This window comes from Dermacentor albipictus, chromosome 10 (assembly GCF_038994185.2).
Source record: "Dermacentor albipictus isolate Rhodes 1998 colony chromosome 10, USDA_Dalb.pri_finalv2, whole genome shotgun sequence".
Lineage (NCBI taxonomy): Eukaryota > Metazoa > Arthropoda > Arachnida > Ixodida > Ixodidae > Dermacentor > Dermacentor albipictus.
Window position 1 is genome coordinate 74,732,937 of NC_091830.1, and position 13,440 is coordinate 74,746,376.

General features: G+C 47.9%; 1 protein-coding gene across 8 annotated transcripts in view; it reads right to left on the reverse strand.

Moving 5' to 3' along the window:
* The window catches only part of LOC135898887 (uncharacterized), a 129,436-nt gene that overhangs the window by 3,979 nt on the left and 112,017 nt on the right, over positions 1 to 13,440 (reverse strand). For all 8 annotated transcript variants that reach the window (XM_065428128.2, XM_065428120.2, XM_065428111.2 and 5 more), the window contains one exon: positions 10,115 to 10,212. In XM_065428128.2, coding sequence (XP_065284200.1) covers positions 10,115 to 10,212 — 98 coding nt within the window. The remainder of the gene's footprint in view (positions 1 to 10,114; positions 10,213 to 13,440) is intronic.

Sequence of the window (13,440 nt, forward strand, 5' to 3'; positions counted from 1 at the left end):
GTTTCTGTGCAGCTTCTTCCTACAGTCGAGTGGGTGGCAGTTCTCTCTTGCCGGCCTCCGCAAAACTTATCAACCACCTTTCCAACAAAAAGCGATTTCATTCCTCAAGATATCAGACACCGAGTCAATGTCAATGCACAGTCTTGTCAGTGCATGTCTTGTACGTTGTCAGCGGATGCACCTTCCTGTCACGTAGACCCATGAAATATTTGTGCAAAATGTCGTAAACATTTCCGTCTTTGCAATAGTGGTCCAAAATTATGTGCAAATTTTGCTTTTGTTTCCCCCCCCCCCCTGTAACCACTGTAGGCCATACGGGAGCAACGGCACGAGCGCCTTAACTGAAAAGTCTTCTTTATGCCGTCGCATTACATAAAACTTGGCCTTTGCCAATGTAGGCGTATGGCCTCAGCGGGAATGTGTCGAACGGCCGATCATGAAGGTAGTCTACTGAGAAGCACGGGTAGACCTACACTGGTACGAGTTTTGCAATGTATCTCATCGCACGTATACATCAAATGTTGTTATGCGCATTAAAGACTGCAATTCAGTGATGCAAGAAAGGCTCAAAGGGCAGGCCTAGAGGAACATAGCGCTGAAGGAAGGGCAGCGGAGTGGTGTGACGTAGAAAGCCACGTAACACGAGGACGGGGGCTGTTGTCTGGGGTATGCTTTGTGTACATCGGATTGCCCAATGCTCTTTACTACACTGCGCTGCGTGCAGGTGGTTTTAACAAAACGGTTTTTATAGCTCACATAGGTATATCACATGCACGTAGTTGTAAAGCGGTACGTACGGCTGCATGCAGGTGGTTTTAACAAAACGGCGTCTATAGTTCACATATTAATGATACATGCACGTAGTTGTAAAGCGATAGGTATGGCCTCTGTGTACACCATCATCATCAGCAGCAGCAGCTGCCTGGTTACGGCCACTGCAGGGCGAAGCCCTCTCCCATACTTCTCCAACTACCCCAGTCCTGTGCTAATTGTGGCCCATGTTGTCCAAGCAAACTTCCTCATCTCATCCGCCCATCTAACTTTCTGCCGCCCCCTGCTACGCTTCCTTTCCCTTAGAATCCAGTCTGTAACCCTTATTGACCATTGGTAATCTTCCCTCCTCATTACATGTCCTGACCATGCCCGTTTCTTTTTCTTGATTTCGACTCATCATCATCATCATAATAATAATAATCATCCTGGTTACGCCCACTGCAGGGCAAAGGCCTCTCCCATATTCTCAAACAACCCCGGTCATGTACTAATTGTGGCCATGCCGTCCCTGCAAACTTCTTAATCTCATCCGCCCCCCTAACTTTCTGCCGCCCCCTGCTACGCTTCCCTTCCCTTGGAATCCAGTCCGTAACCCTTAATGACCATCGGTTATCTTCCCTCCTCATTACATGTCCTGCCCATGCCCATTTCTTTTTCTTGATTTCAACTAAGATGTCATTAACTCGCGTTTGTTCCCTCACCCAATCTGCTCTTTTCTTATCCCTCAACGTTACACCTATCATTTTTCTTTCCATAGTTCGTTGCGTCGTCCTCAATTTGAGTAGAACCCTTTTCGTAAGCCTCCAGGTTTCTGCCCCTTAGGTGAGCACTGGTAAGACACAGCTATTATACACTTTTCTCTTGAGGGATAATGGCAACCTGCTGTTCGTGATCTGAGAATGCCTGCCAAACGCACCCCAGCCCATTCTTATTCTTCTGATTATTTCCGTCTCATGATCAGGATCCGTAGTCACTACCTGCCCTAAGTAAATGTATTCCCTTACCACTTCCAGTGCCTCGCTACCTATCGTAAATTGTTGTTCTCTTCAGAGACTGGTAAACATTACTTCAGTTTTCTACAGAATAATTTTTAGGCCCACCCTTTTGCTTTGCCTCTCCAGGTTAGTGAGCATGCATTGCAATTGGTCTCCTGAGTTACTAAGCAAGGCAATATCATCAGTGAATCTCAAGTTACTAAGGTATTCTCTGTTAACTCTTATCCCCAGTTCTTCCCAATCCAGGTCTCTGAATACCTCCTGTAAACACGCTGTGAATAGCATTGGAGAGATCGTATCTCCCTGCCTAACGCCTATCTTTATTGGGATTTCGTTGCTTTCTTTATGGAGGACTACGGTGGCTGTGGAGCGGCTATACATACCTTTCAGTATTTTTACGTACGGCTCGTCTACACCCTGATTCCGTAACGCCTAATCTGTGTACATAATTAGTACTGTTGTGATAGCTGCATGATATATTATACAGTGATAGCTGTTTGTGTACCTACTGGGCAATCTATTTTAGTAAATATTTTATTGCACTGTTTTATTATTTTACCAAGACGATTACAGTTTCCTCCCTGCTCGTGTGTTCAGTACGGTGGACACTAGATGGTGAAGCAGCCGTTACAAGCCGTTCGCTAATTGACTGAAAATTGTTAATTAATTTGATAACTGTTACTGCCAGCGATTTTAGGATTGGGGGAGGGCGCTGCGGGAGGAAAAAGCAATAGAGACGGTTTTAAAAGTGTCATTCGTTGTTAAGGTACTCGTTCACAATAAGAGACACAAGTTTCCCGCTTAGACAGGGAAACTGGGCGCGTCGAAACCGCCGTAAGCATGCTGCCCACATGATGTTTCTCGCATCATTTTGTTTTTTTACATCAACGGAATGACCGCTAGAGCACGCCTTGTAACTGAGCTCGCGAAATCATATCTCGTTGACCTCGACTACGCCTGTACAGGTCATCACAGCCTGCGGATCTACGTCATGACAATGTCGACAATAACGTCGGCACCGCTTCCGAAACTGTTTATGCGCCCTGTTTCGGTATCAGCGCGTAAAAAAAATTCGACTATTAGAACGTACGTCTTAGGCGCCCGTTCCTAAGTTAAGCGTCAGCATGCCTCGGCGTCCATTGACGTAACCGAGTGAATTAGCACAGCGAAGGATGCAAGAACGAACGCGGAGCCCAACGAGGGATTAAAGACGGCAATAGCGAAGAGAGGGCGAGGAGGAAAGCGGAGGACGAGGCTCCGCATTTCGACGGGGGGGGGGGGGGGGGGAATCCAAAAACGCCCGGATTCTATGCATTGGGGGCACGTTAAAGATCTCCTGATGGTCAAGATTATTCCACAGTTCCCCACTATACCGTGCCCCGTATTCAAATCGTGGTTGAGGCACGCGAAACCCCGGAATTCAATTCTGACAGGGAATGCATGAGGCGGAAAGCGAAGGAAGACAGTATGGAGAAAGCTAGAGGGGAGTGCTGCACGAGACTACGAGATGGCGCCATAGTACTAGAGCGCATAAAACCCCTTAAACTTCGTAAAGCAGCGACACTCTCCTCCTCCGCCTTCACTCCTCCTCGTTTCTTATCTCCTTCACGCTCCCTCCTAAAGCCCCTGAAACTTCGTAAAGTAGTGCCACTCTCCTCCTCCGCCTTCACTCCTCCTCGTTTCTCCTCTCTTTCACGCTCCCTCCTCGACCATGGCACCGCCTACTTGCTCGAGCGCAGCAGACGACCTTTCGCAGAGTGAATGCACGAATAGCAAGCCAGTGCTCTTTAGGCGTTCACGTTGGCTTTCCAGCTCCGCGTAACTTCGTGTACAGCATAGAATCTTTACTCGGATGCTTATACAAATTCGGTAACGGCAGCTTTTGTTTCATTTTTTGATAACTATTTCTTAAAGAAAGTATCTGACGGAGTGTTAACGCTGTGCGTTGACGACTGCGAATGTATCGCGTGCCCTACAGTTAGGTACGCAACATTTGTCAAGGGCGTGTCGCAAGATATTGTTGCGAATGGTTGTAAATAACACGTTTACCATCGAATGACAACCTCTTGGCTTCCAGCAAGCCCTCAGCCTAAAGAATCCGCGCCGCCCTTACCATGTGAATTCGCGGCGCGTATCAGCTATGACGTACAAAGGCTGACGGAGATCACTGCTCTGGAGGCTCGAAAGTGTATTACAAGCTACAGTGCCGCCAACGTGCGTGCTTGCCAATCTAAGCGCGCGCAAAGCCTCAGAGGTGGGCGCTGGTGCTATTATGTTTCTCGTGTCTCAACGCCGACAGAAATACCGCGGCCGATCATCGAGTCGGGACTGTGCGTACACAAGAAAATAAAATGAGTTTTTAGCATTCGTGCGCGAAGCGGGAGCGCGATAACAATGCTTGACCCAATCTCAAACAAGACTACTGTGGCCTTCAGTAATTTTTTGAGGTTAATGACTTATCACGAATAACACTTCATCGTGCGTTGGTTCGTCCGTTTACTAAGTGACGTACTTGTCGCGAACCGAGTTGCACTGAGGTGCATGCATTGAGAACGGCTGCACTCCCTTCGAAGTAACATTTGCGAGATATGACTTTATTAGTGAAGTCATGATCGCGCTAAAAATCACCCTGCCATGACGCGGCCGAAATTGCGACAAGTGAAATGATGTTTTATCCATAGGTTAAAATGATATGAAACGGCATTCGAGTTGCAAGTTAACAGTTTATTTTCACATAGATGCATTACAGATTTGCCTTTGCAGTCACAAGTCCGTGTGCACCATTTATTGTCTCATTGCGTAAATAAACGCACCAGCCTAAGAGTCCTACAGCAAGCGCGTCTCAATAAGGCATAGTGACTGTAGAAACTAATAGTAGCATAGACGAGCAAGCGAACGACTATATGAGCGCGCGAACTAACGAGCGAGCAAACGACTAAACGAGCGTGCGAATGAACGAGCAAACGACTAAGCACGAACGACGACTAAACCAGCCAGGGAACGGGCGGGCGACCGCACGTTTTCTTTGCGAGTGCTCCACCGCCGCATCTTAAGCTTCGCACACTTTAAAGCTCACGTGAATTAGCACATACGTCTCAATTACCTATGATGCGGTCGCTCGACGACGAACGCACCGCGTAACACGGTTTCGGGAGAGCACGCACGCTTTTCATCGGTGCCTCTGTATCGCAAATCCACCGGGCGACCGCCAACGAGGAACACGAACAAATGTGGCAAACAAAGCTAGTCTATCTAAAGAAGGCTAGTAAGTAACCACAAAAGGCAGAGAGTTGCTCTCCTGACGAGCTTTCATGATCGAGACTGAAATTTTATCAAAAGGACTGCGCTGAATCTTAAAAATTTCGTAATCACGTTATCGCACGCAGCCTCGCGTGCCCGCGAACTCAAGCCGGTTGGCGTTCAAAACGATTAAGCGCACCAAATATGACTAACACGACCACGTAGTGCGCATATAAGCAAAGCAGACGTTGCGTAAAAATCATGTTAAAGCGTGCGTACAAATGACAACATGCACAGTGAACTGTGCAATATCTACTACGTTAATGCCCGCAGCACAATACGCAAGCCTGGCACATACAATACTCTGAGAGAGTCACAACTTACATCACATAGTCGCGCGGAGCAAGTTGGTCGGAAGTTCTCCCTCCCGATTCGGTGAAGCCATGTCTTTCTTCTTAACCCGTTGCGCTTACCGGACGGTATCGCGAACATATTCTTGCCTTTGCTAAAACTACATTGGCATCCAAACGCGAAGCAGGTCGTGGTAACAGAAAATGACGTGAAGCGACGTCGCAGTTGCCACAAAACATCCTTCAAGGCGTTCACAAGATCAAAACAACACAGAATAGGAACGGAAGGAATGCCGCCAAGAAGCGCCGCCTTTCGAGCAAAGATGGCACTGAAACGCGACTGTAAACAAACGAAGCCGGCGCAAGGGGCCACGTGATGCCATTAGGCCAATAGCGACGCGGTGTCGGCTTCGGCCAGAGCGCTGGAGGAGGAGGCGGCATTCTTCAAAGCGTGGCACTACTTTACGAAGTTTAAGGGGTTTTACTCCCTCCTGGACCGTGGCGCCACCTACACTGCTCGTGCGTAGCAACGGCGCCAACATGCGCTCCTCGCCACTCCGTAGATGCTTCTCGAGCAAAAATGGCGCTGAAGCAAGGCACGAGGGCCCACGTAACGCTTTTAGGCCAATAGAGAGCTTTAGTATAGGGGACGCAAGCGGCTTGCGTACGCAAGAACTAGGGGCGACGGCACTGCGCATGCTCAGACCGCTACGTCTACTTGCGTCCTTGGGTTTGGCCGGCCGAAAACATCGCTGCCCCTAAGTGGTCACGTTACCAACGTGACTCTTGTGGTGTAGGAGAACTTACGGGTAGCTAGCGGGTAGATAATCTAATAAATCTTTCGCCAAGTGTCGACAGATGTCGTTTTTATGTGTATTGGAGAGGTTTAGCGTGTCTGGTATTCGAATAAACGCAGTTGGGGTGTTGGGGCGGAGCCATAAACGAGAGCGGCCTGCTTGGTGCATCCACCTGGCGGCGCAAAGCTCAAATCGACAAAAGCAGCTAATATTGCTGTAACCAAGTCTATTCTACTTCGCTGCCGGTGTAAATTTTCGGCACTGGCGTAATTGTGTTGCTGCCAAAAATTTATACCCGCAGCAAAGTAAAATACACTTGGTTACTGCAATATTAGCTGTTTTTGTCTGTTTGAGCTTTGCGCAACCAGGTGGCAGCACCATGCAGGCCGCTCTAGTTCATGGCTCCGCTCCAACGCCCCAGCCTGCGTTTACCCGATTACAGGACGCTGTAAACCTCTCTATTAACTGCTTCTAATAAAAAGAGTTTAATGTACTTTACTTCATACGCTTCATTTCATATTTTATAAAATGATAACACAGCAACGATCAGACGTTTGTGGTGTTGCGAGCGCATGCGACCTCATTGCGCTTTGCGTTTGGGGCCGCTAACCTATAACACGTTTCTGCTTGCGTACGCAAACGCAAACGCACCCAAGCGCTTGGGGCCCCAACGCCTTGCGTCCCCAATACTAAAACTCTCTATTAGCGACGTAGCGGCGGCCTCGGTCAGAGTGCGCGAGGAGGAAGCGGCATTCTTCAGAGCGTGGCACTACTTTACGAAGTATAAGGGGCTTTAAGAGCGCAGCCCTTATGCGCCCGTTCCTGGGTTCAGCGTGGCCGTCCCTCGTCGAAACCACGCAAGCGTGCACGTGCCAGTGCCCGCGTGTTCGTCGTGCTCTTTCACAGCTGGCTCCGATGTCGCTCACCTTGCCAGCGTTTCCATACTGCCCCCCTCTCTCTGCGAAGGCGCCAACGGCACTGGCCCACTGCCAGTCAGTGCGGTGATTTCAGTATCGAATTCCTTGCCTCTCTATATCGCAGAATGAATACACGTATAATGCTGTGCTTCGAATTTTGCATTAGGCAGTATCGTAATCGGCGGACATCTTTTAGAGCGCAGCTCTTTGGCGTCCGTTCCTGGGTTTCGCGTCGTCGTCGTCGTCGGCGTTGTCGTCGGCCTCGTAACCAGCTCGCCGACGAATCTGCTGCTCCGCCGCCGCGCATGCGCGCTGTCGGCTCTCCGGGCGAGGGAGGATGATGGAAGGGAGGAGGAGAGACTGTGGAGGAGGGCTGGCTACACAAATGGCTCTTTGGCGTCCGTTCCTGGGTTTCGCGTCGTCGTCGGCGTCGTCGTCGGCGTTGTCGTCGGCCTCGTAACCAGCTCGCCGACGAATCTGCTCCGCCGCCGCGCATGCGCGCTGTCGGCTCTCCGGGCGAGGGAGGATGATGGAAGGGAGGAGGAGAGACTGTGGAGGAGGGCTGGCTACACAAATGGCTCTTTGGCGTCCGTTCCTGGGTTTCGCGTCGTCGTCGGCGTTATCGTCGCCCTCGTAACCAGCTCCGCCCCCCTTTCATCCCCCCAGCGCTAGGAGCGACCGACTGATACCGCTTTCGTGAGTCCGCTACCGCACTCACGAAAGACGTCGTGCACTTCCTGCAACTCGCATTAACCGTCCATCGATCCACACCGATGTTAGTAGTGGGGGACTTTAATGTTGACATAAAGACAAACAGCAATTTCCTAACACTTATGCGGGAGAACATCCCGTTCCTCTCGCTCGTAACGCGTCCCACGGCTGTGACAACCTCGCGAGGCACTTGTATAGATCTCGTCTTTGAGAATCAAGCATTGGTGTACCAAGTCGAACATATATCAGTCTATTTCTCCGACCACAAAGCTTCCTTCATGACTGTCAAGAACTGTTAGTGGAGTCTTTGTTAAAGGAATACGTGTGAAAAAAAAATTCTGTGATAGCGCATACATGTGTTGCTCTATTTCTTTGCCTCAATCTATCGAAAAGGTGAAACAGCTTATTTGCTGCGCTCAAATTTCGCATTAGGAAGTAACGTAATCGTCGGTAATTTTTTTTGTTCACAAATGTCTAAACAATTAATGGTGCGTTTAAAATCGCGTTACTTGCTTCCTGTGGTGCCCCACTGCAATACTGGCTTTGTAATGTGGGCCCTTTTTTTTAAAAAACGAGCTATTGAGAAGTTACGAATTTTACTTCATTAGCAAACGGACTGCGTTGGCTACTTTCCCAAATAGGGTCCGCTGCGTTGAATGGACGAGTAGTTGAAAAAGAATACTCGCAATTAGCTAAGCGCAAATTAAAAATTATTGTTCATGGAAATATATCATTACTATATTGTCACAGCATATAGGCACGAAGGAAGCCAGAGATAGAGTACTGTAAACAGTTCATTGAACGACCTTGCGCTCTTCTAATCTATGACTAACATGCACCCACGCGGAGATTGCAAGAACCGCAGTAAGTGATCCTCGAGTCAAACGACGACCGCTTGAATCCGGCCACTTTTATAAATGTGTCGTCGAATCTTCCAAATGGCGGGGTAACGAAGAGCTGAATTCTAGGACGTGCTACATGATACATATTGCACCTAAAACCTCATGCACACCGAGCGTTCTAATACAGTTGCTATGGAATTACGCTGCTCAGCACGTGGTGACCGGTTCGTTCCCAGCAACAGGTGCCGCTTTTTGATACTGACGGAACGCAAAGTGCTCGTCTATTGTGCTTTGGTTGTGTGGGTAACGAATTCGCGGAGGAGCAAATTATTCCCGCCCTTGCACTAACGCATCCCTCATAACTCCCTGTGGTATATACTCCGGGAAGTTAAACTCCACGATTTATTAAATAAACTGGCACGTCTTTCTGGAAAGCACTAGAACGTTCTATAATGTGTCACCTGATTCGCGAATAGCTACGCTCGCAGTCACATCAGGAACCCTGGCAACAAAGCCGCGCAGCAAAATCGAGTGAAATTCACATGGCAGGCATGTACGTGTTGTGTTTACGAAAAAAAGAAACGATCGAAAATCCTTTGAGCGGTTGTGTTTCTGTTGAGCGCTGTGATGGTATAGTGTACTATCAGACACCAACCCGTAGACAATAGCATCAGATCACAGCGACAAACTTCACAGATAACTTGAGGTAGCAAAAGATATGCGTCTATCGAATCATGATCATCAAATTATATTTTTTTATTTATATACCAATACTGCAGGCCCTATTCGGGCCCAAGCAGGAGTGGGTACATACTGCAACGTAAATTACAAATGTCAATTATAAATTAAGAACACAACAAAAACATGTACATACATCATTGTAACACTATACGTAACAGGAATAAACATGAGCATACAACAGTGCAGTACATAAACAAAATAACAACGAAAAAGCGTAACGCAAAAGCAACTGCTTTCATTGCGGCAATATAGAGGTCGAAGAAAAGGTTATTGGAAAGCTGAACGAACGATTCTGTTGTATTAGTGTTAACTACATCTTCGGGTAATTTATCAAATCGCAATGTTATCACATTACAGGCACTCAAGCGAACACAAGTGTCTGGGATGTTTTTTTTTTTCAGCAAGGTGATGAGGCGTGCCGAACACATACAGTTTGATGTCAGCAGGCTTTCAGCGCTAACTGTCCAGAACAGCTTGCCTTGCAGATAATATTACTGGAGAGACTACTATCCAGCGCATTACCGGACTTCCGGCCGGATAAGGTGTTGCCTGAATTTATGCAATACGTTTTTATAAATATACGAGGGCAGCCCATTTAGGATTTAAAAGAAAATTAAGCGTGGCTGAAAGAAAGTCGTCGCCACAAAACTGTATTATTTTTGCGTGACGAACCACGCCCCATCAAAATGAGAAGAGCTTAAGAGCTTGGTAAGCACCGCCTCGTTGAAGAGCATCGAAGTGGTTCACCTGAGGAGGTGAGAACGACGTAGGTGACGAGGGATCCTGTGGCCATCAGCATGAACAGCGCGAAGATATAGCCCCACTCTCGCTGAGCGCCGGTATGTCTGCAAAAGAGTCGAACGCTGAGTGATCGACACGTAGTGCAGGGGAAGGGCTGGTCATCTGGGGGGATACAGGGGGTCAGTTTCCAACTATACGAGATGTTTCACTTATCTTGAGCCAAACTTCAAATATATGCAAATACTACGTAGGTAGAAAGAACCAAGGTAAGCTTGTTAGCCGTCACTTGGACACGCTGAGATATTTTTTTTGTTTTGCTGCCCGCCTATTCAGATACCTTAATTAACAAATAATGAACTTCTCAATTATTATAAATATATCAAAAGTGTCAATGAGAAGATTATAGAGTAACATAAGAGACTCCCGATACAGCTTTGTGTAGCTCAATACGCGCTACATTAAAGTGTTTTTCCGTGCGTGAAACGAGTCCGCGAATACACGCAAAGTGCCTTGTGCGGCCGGTCGCGCGGCAATGTTGTGTGCATTCGTGGGCTTATTTCATGCTCGGAAAAACTCTTATGTAGCAGGTATTGAGCAACAGAAGGCAGTATCGGGGGGTTTTCATGTTGCTGTGCAAAGTTATGATTGAGACTTCTCGTCCAATTATAATACTTGAGAAGTTCAGTATTAAGACTAATTGTGTAATTAGCCACATGCAAAAAAAATTACCTACGATTACGTTACTTCCTAATGCGAAATTTGAGCGCAGCAAATAAGCTGTTTCACCTTTTCGATAGATTGAGGCAAAGAAATCGAGCAACACATGTATGCGCTATCACAGAATTTTTTTTTATTTTTCACACGTATTCCTTTAACAAAGACTCCATGAACAGTTCTTGACAGTCATGAAGGAAGCTTTGTGGTCGGAGAAATAGACTGATATATGTTCGACTTGGTACACCAATGCTTGATTCTCAAAGACGAGATCTATACAAGTGCCTCGCGAGGTTGTCACAGCCGTGGGACGCGTTACGAGCGAGAGGAACGGGATGTTCTCCCGCATAAGTGTTAGGAAATTTCTGTTTGTCTTTATGTCAACATTAAAGTCCCCCACTACTAACATCGGTGTGGATCGATGGACGGTTAATGCGAGTTGCAGGAAGTGCACGACGTCTTTCGTGAGTGCGGTAGGGGCGAAGTAGGCAGCTACTACCAGCAAGCCGTTGGGCAACTTTGCGGCGCACAGTTCGCCAACTTCATGTGACGTGCCAAACATTTCCGCCGCCACCGATCTGGCTCTCTGATTGCCACCGCACAGGGGTTGCATTGGAGGAGGAGCGAAGAAAGGAATTAAGTTCGAGCCGGCGCTTTGACAACCGGAGACTCGCAGGAAGAGGGGGGAGGGGGGCGGCGTGTACACCCAGCGGCAAACGATGGGGGCAGAAGCGCGCGCAGCAAGCGGACAACACGATAAAGGGAGGAGGGAAGAAATAGCAGCGACTGACTGATGCCGCTGACGCCGATAGTGAGTCAACCCCAGCTGCGGAGTTGGTTTCAGGGACAACGCAGCCGATGCCGACACAAACAATATGATACCCTCGCTTCCGCAGCGCTAAGAACCAGGTCTAGCCGTGGGAAGGTGGTCACGTATTCGTCGACGTGCCGGGGCCTACGTGAAATAACCGGCGCGTCAGCAACTGAAGAGCACCCTATCCGCCACACAAGAAAAGGGGAGGGGGACCCTTTCCTCCTCTTTCTGCATGGCGGCGACGGTGTTCTATGCAGTCACGTTATCTTGACTCTCTAGCGGCGTCAGCGGCATCCAGCGGTATCAGTCGGTCGCTGCTAGCGCTGGGGGGATGAAAGGGGGGGGGAGCTGGTTACGAGGCCGACGACAACGCCGACGACGACGCGAAACCCAGGAACGGACGCCAAAGAGCTGCGCTCTAAAATAAACTTGAGTATCTCCAAGCGACGGCTAATATTAGCTTAGTTCGGTCGAGCCACGTGATGTTTGCCTATATTTAATGTTGGTCAAGTTGCGTGAAATAACCTGTATAGCAGGTAATCACCACATGTCGGCTCTGGTCGAACAATATGTTTACCTAGGAGTTTCTTCCGTACCAAGTTCACACAAAAATATTTGGTGTTCAACGCAGCATTTTTTTCGGCTAAATTAGCACCAAATATATTTGTCCGTATCCTCTATTTCAGCATATGGCATTGCTCTTAGCCTGGTTGATCCTAATAGTTTCTAGGCAAGACCCAATGACAGCAGTTACCGCCTATTTTCCAGCTCCCCTCTCCGACGGCGACCTGTGCAAGAAATTGTTTTCTTTTTTTTTTCTTGGACGAACTGACCAAGCGAAGATTCCAGCGGCTTTGCTGAGTTACCACTATCACAAATCGCGACATTCTTGTGAAAAGTGTATATAAATTTCCGGTTTCGCTCATTGCACTGTGGAGGCGCGATGACTCGCCAAATATGCGCAGTGGACCTAGGCTGCTTCGTGCGGCATTATTCTCTGTAAACATTCGTAGCTCCACGCGAGACATCTCCTTTCGAAAACACAACTTGTGGTAGCGTTCCCACATTCTTTTTTCTTCGTTTGTGTACATACGTGGCACTCCCTGATGGTACAGAAGCAAAAAGACACAACTCTTTCTTCCACCTCATCTTTCTTACCCTGCCTGTCGCTTCTTGCCACTGGCTCATCATTTCCTACCTCGATGTAGTGGTTTATCAATAATCTGAAGCAGCATGGCGTCAGCAGGAAATTTTAACTACACCGCTCAGGAGGCTAGCAGAGTATTTCCCAAGCACGGCATACTTCGCTGCAGCCATCCGCGGAGTAAATAAGAGGTAGAATCTTCGACTCGCACTAAGCGTGTAGCTCGAGCTCTGCTCGGGAATTGCATATTTAATTCGTTACAAACTAGGGAAAAGATCCCTATTGGATTCTACTGGCGGACGTCAAAACGACCGGGAGACTGAGCTCATTGCAGCTGTCACTGCCAACCGGAGCGGGAATAACTGCAAAACCCTTTTTTTTTAGAACAAAAGCAGAGGTTACTATACCTTTGCATTAGTGTGCTCTAAATTTATCGTAGCGTGTAAAGTAGGTCTTATCGGACAATCACAAGCGCATTTGTCGCCAACACACATTAGGATGTCTACCTTTTTCTGCATGAACTGATTTTTTTTATTTATTTACCCTAAAGGCCAAGCTTGGGAATTACATAGGGGGGGGGGGGGGGGGAGAACAATTGATATACAATATACAATGATATACAATATACATTGTAAGTCGAATATCCTTATAAGAAGTAGT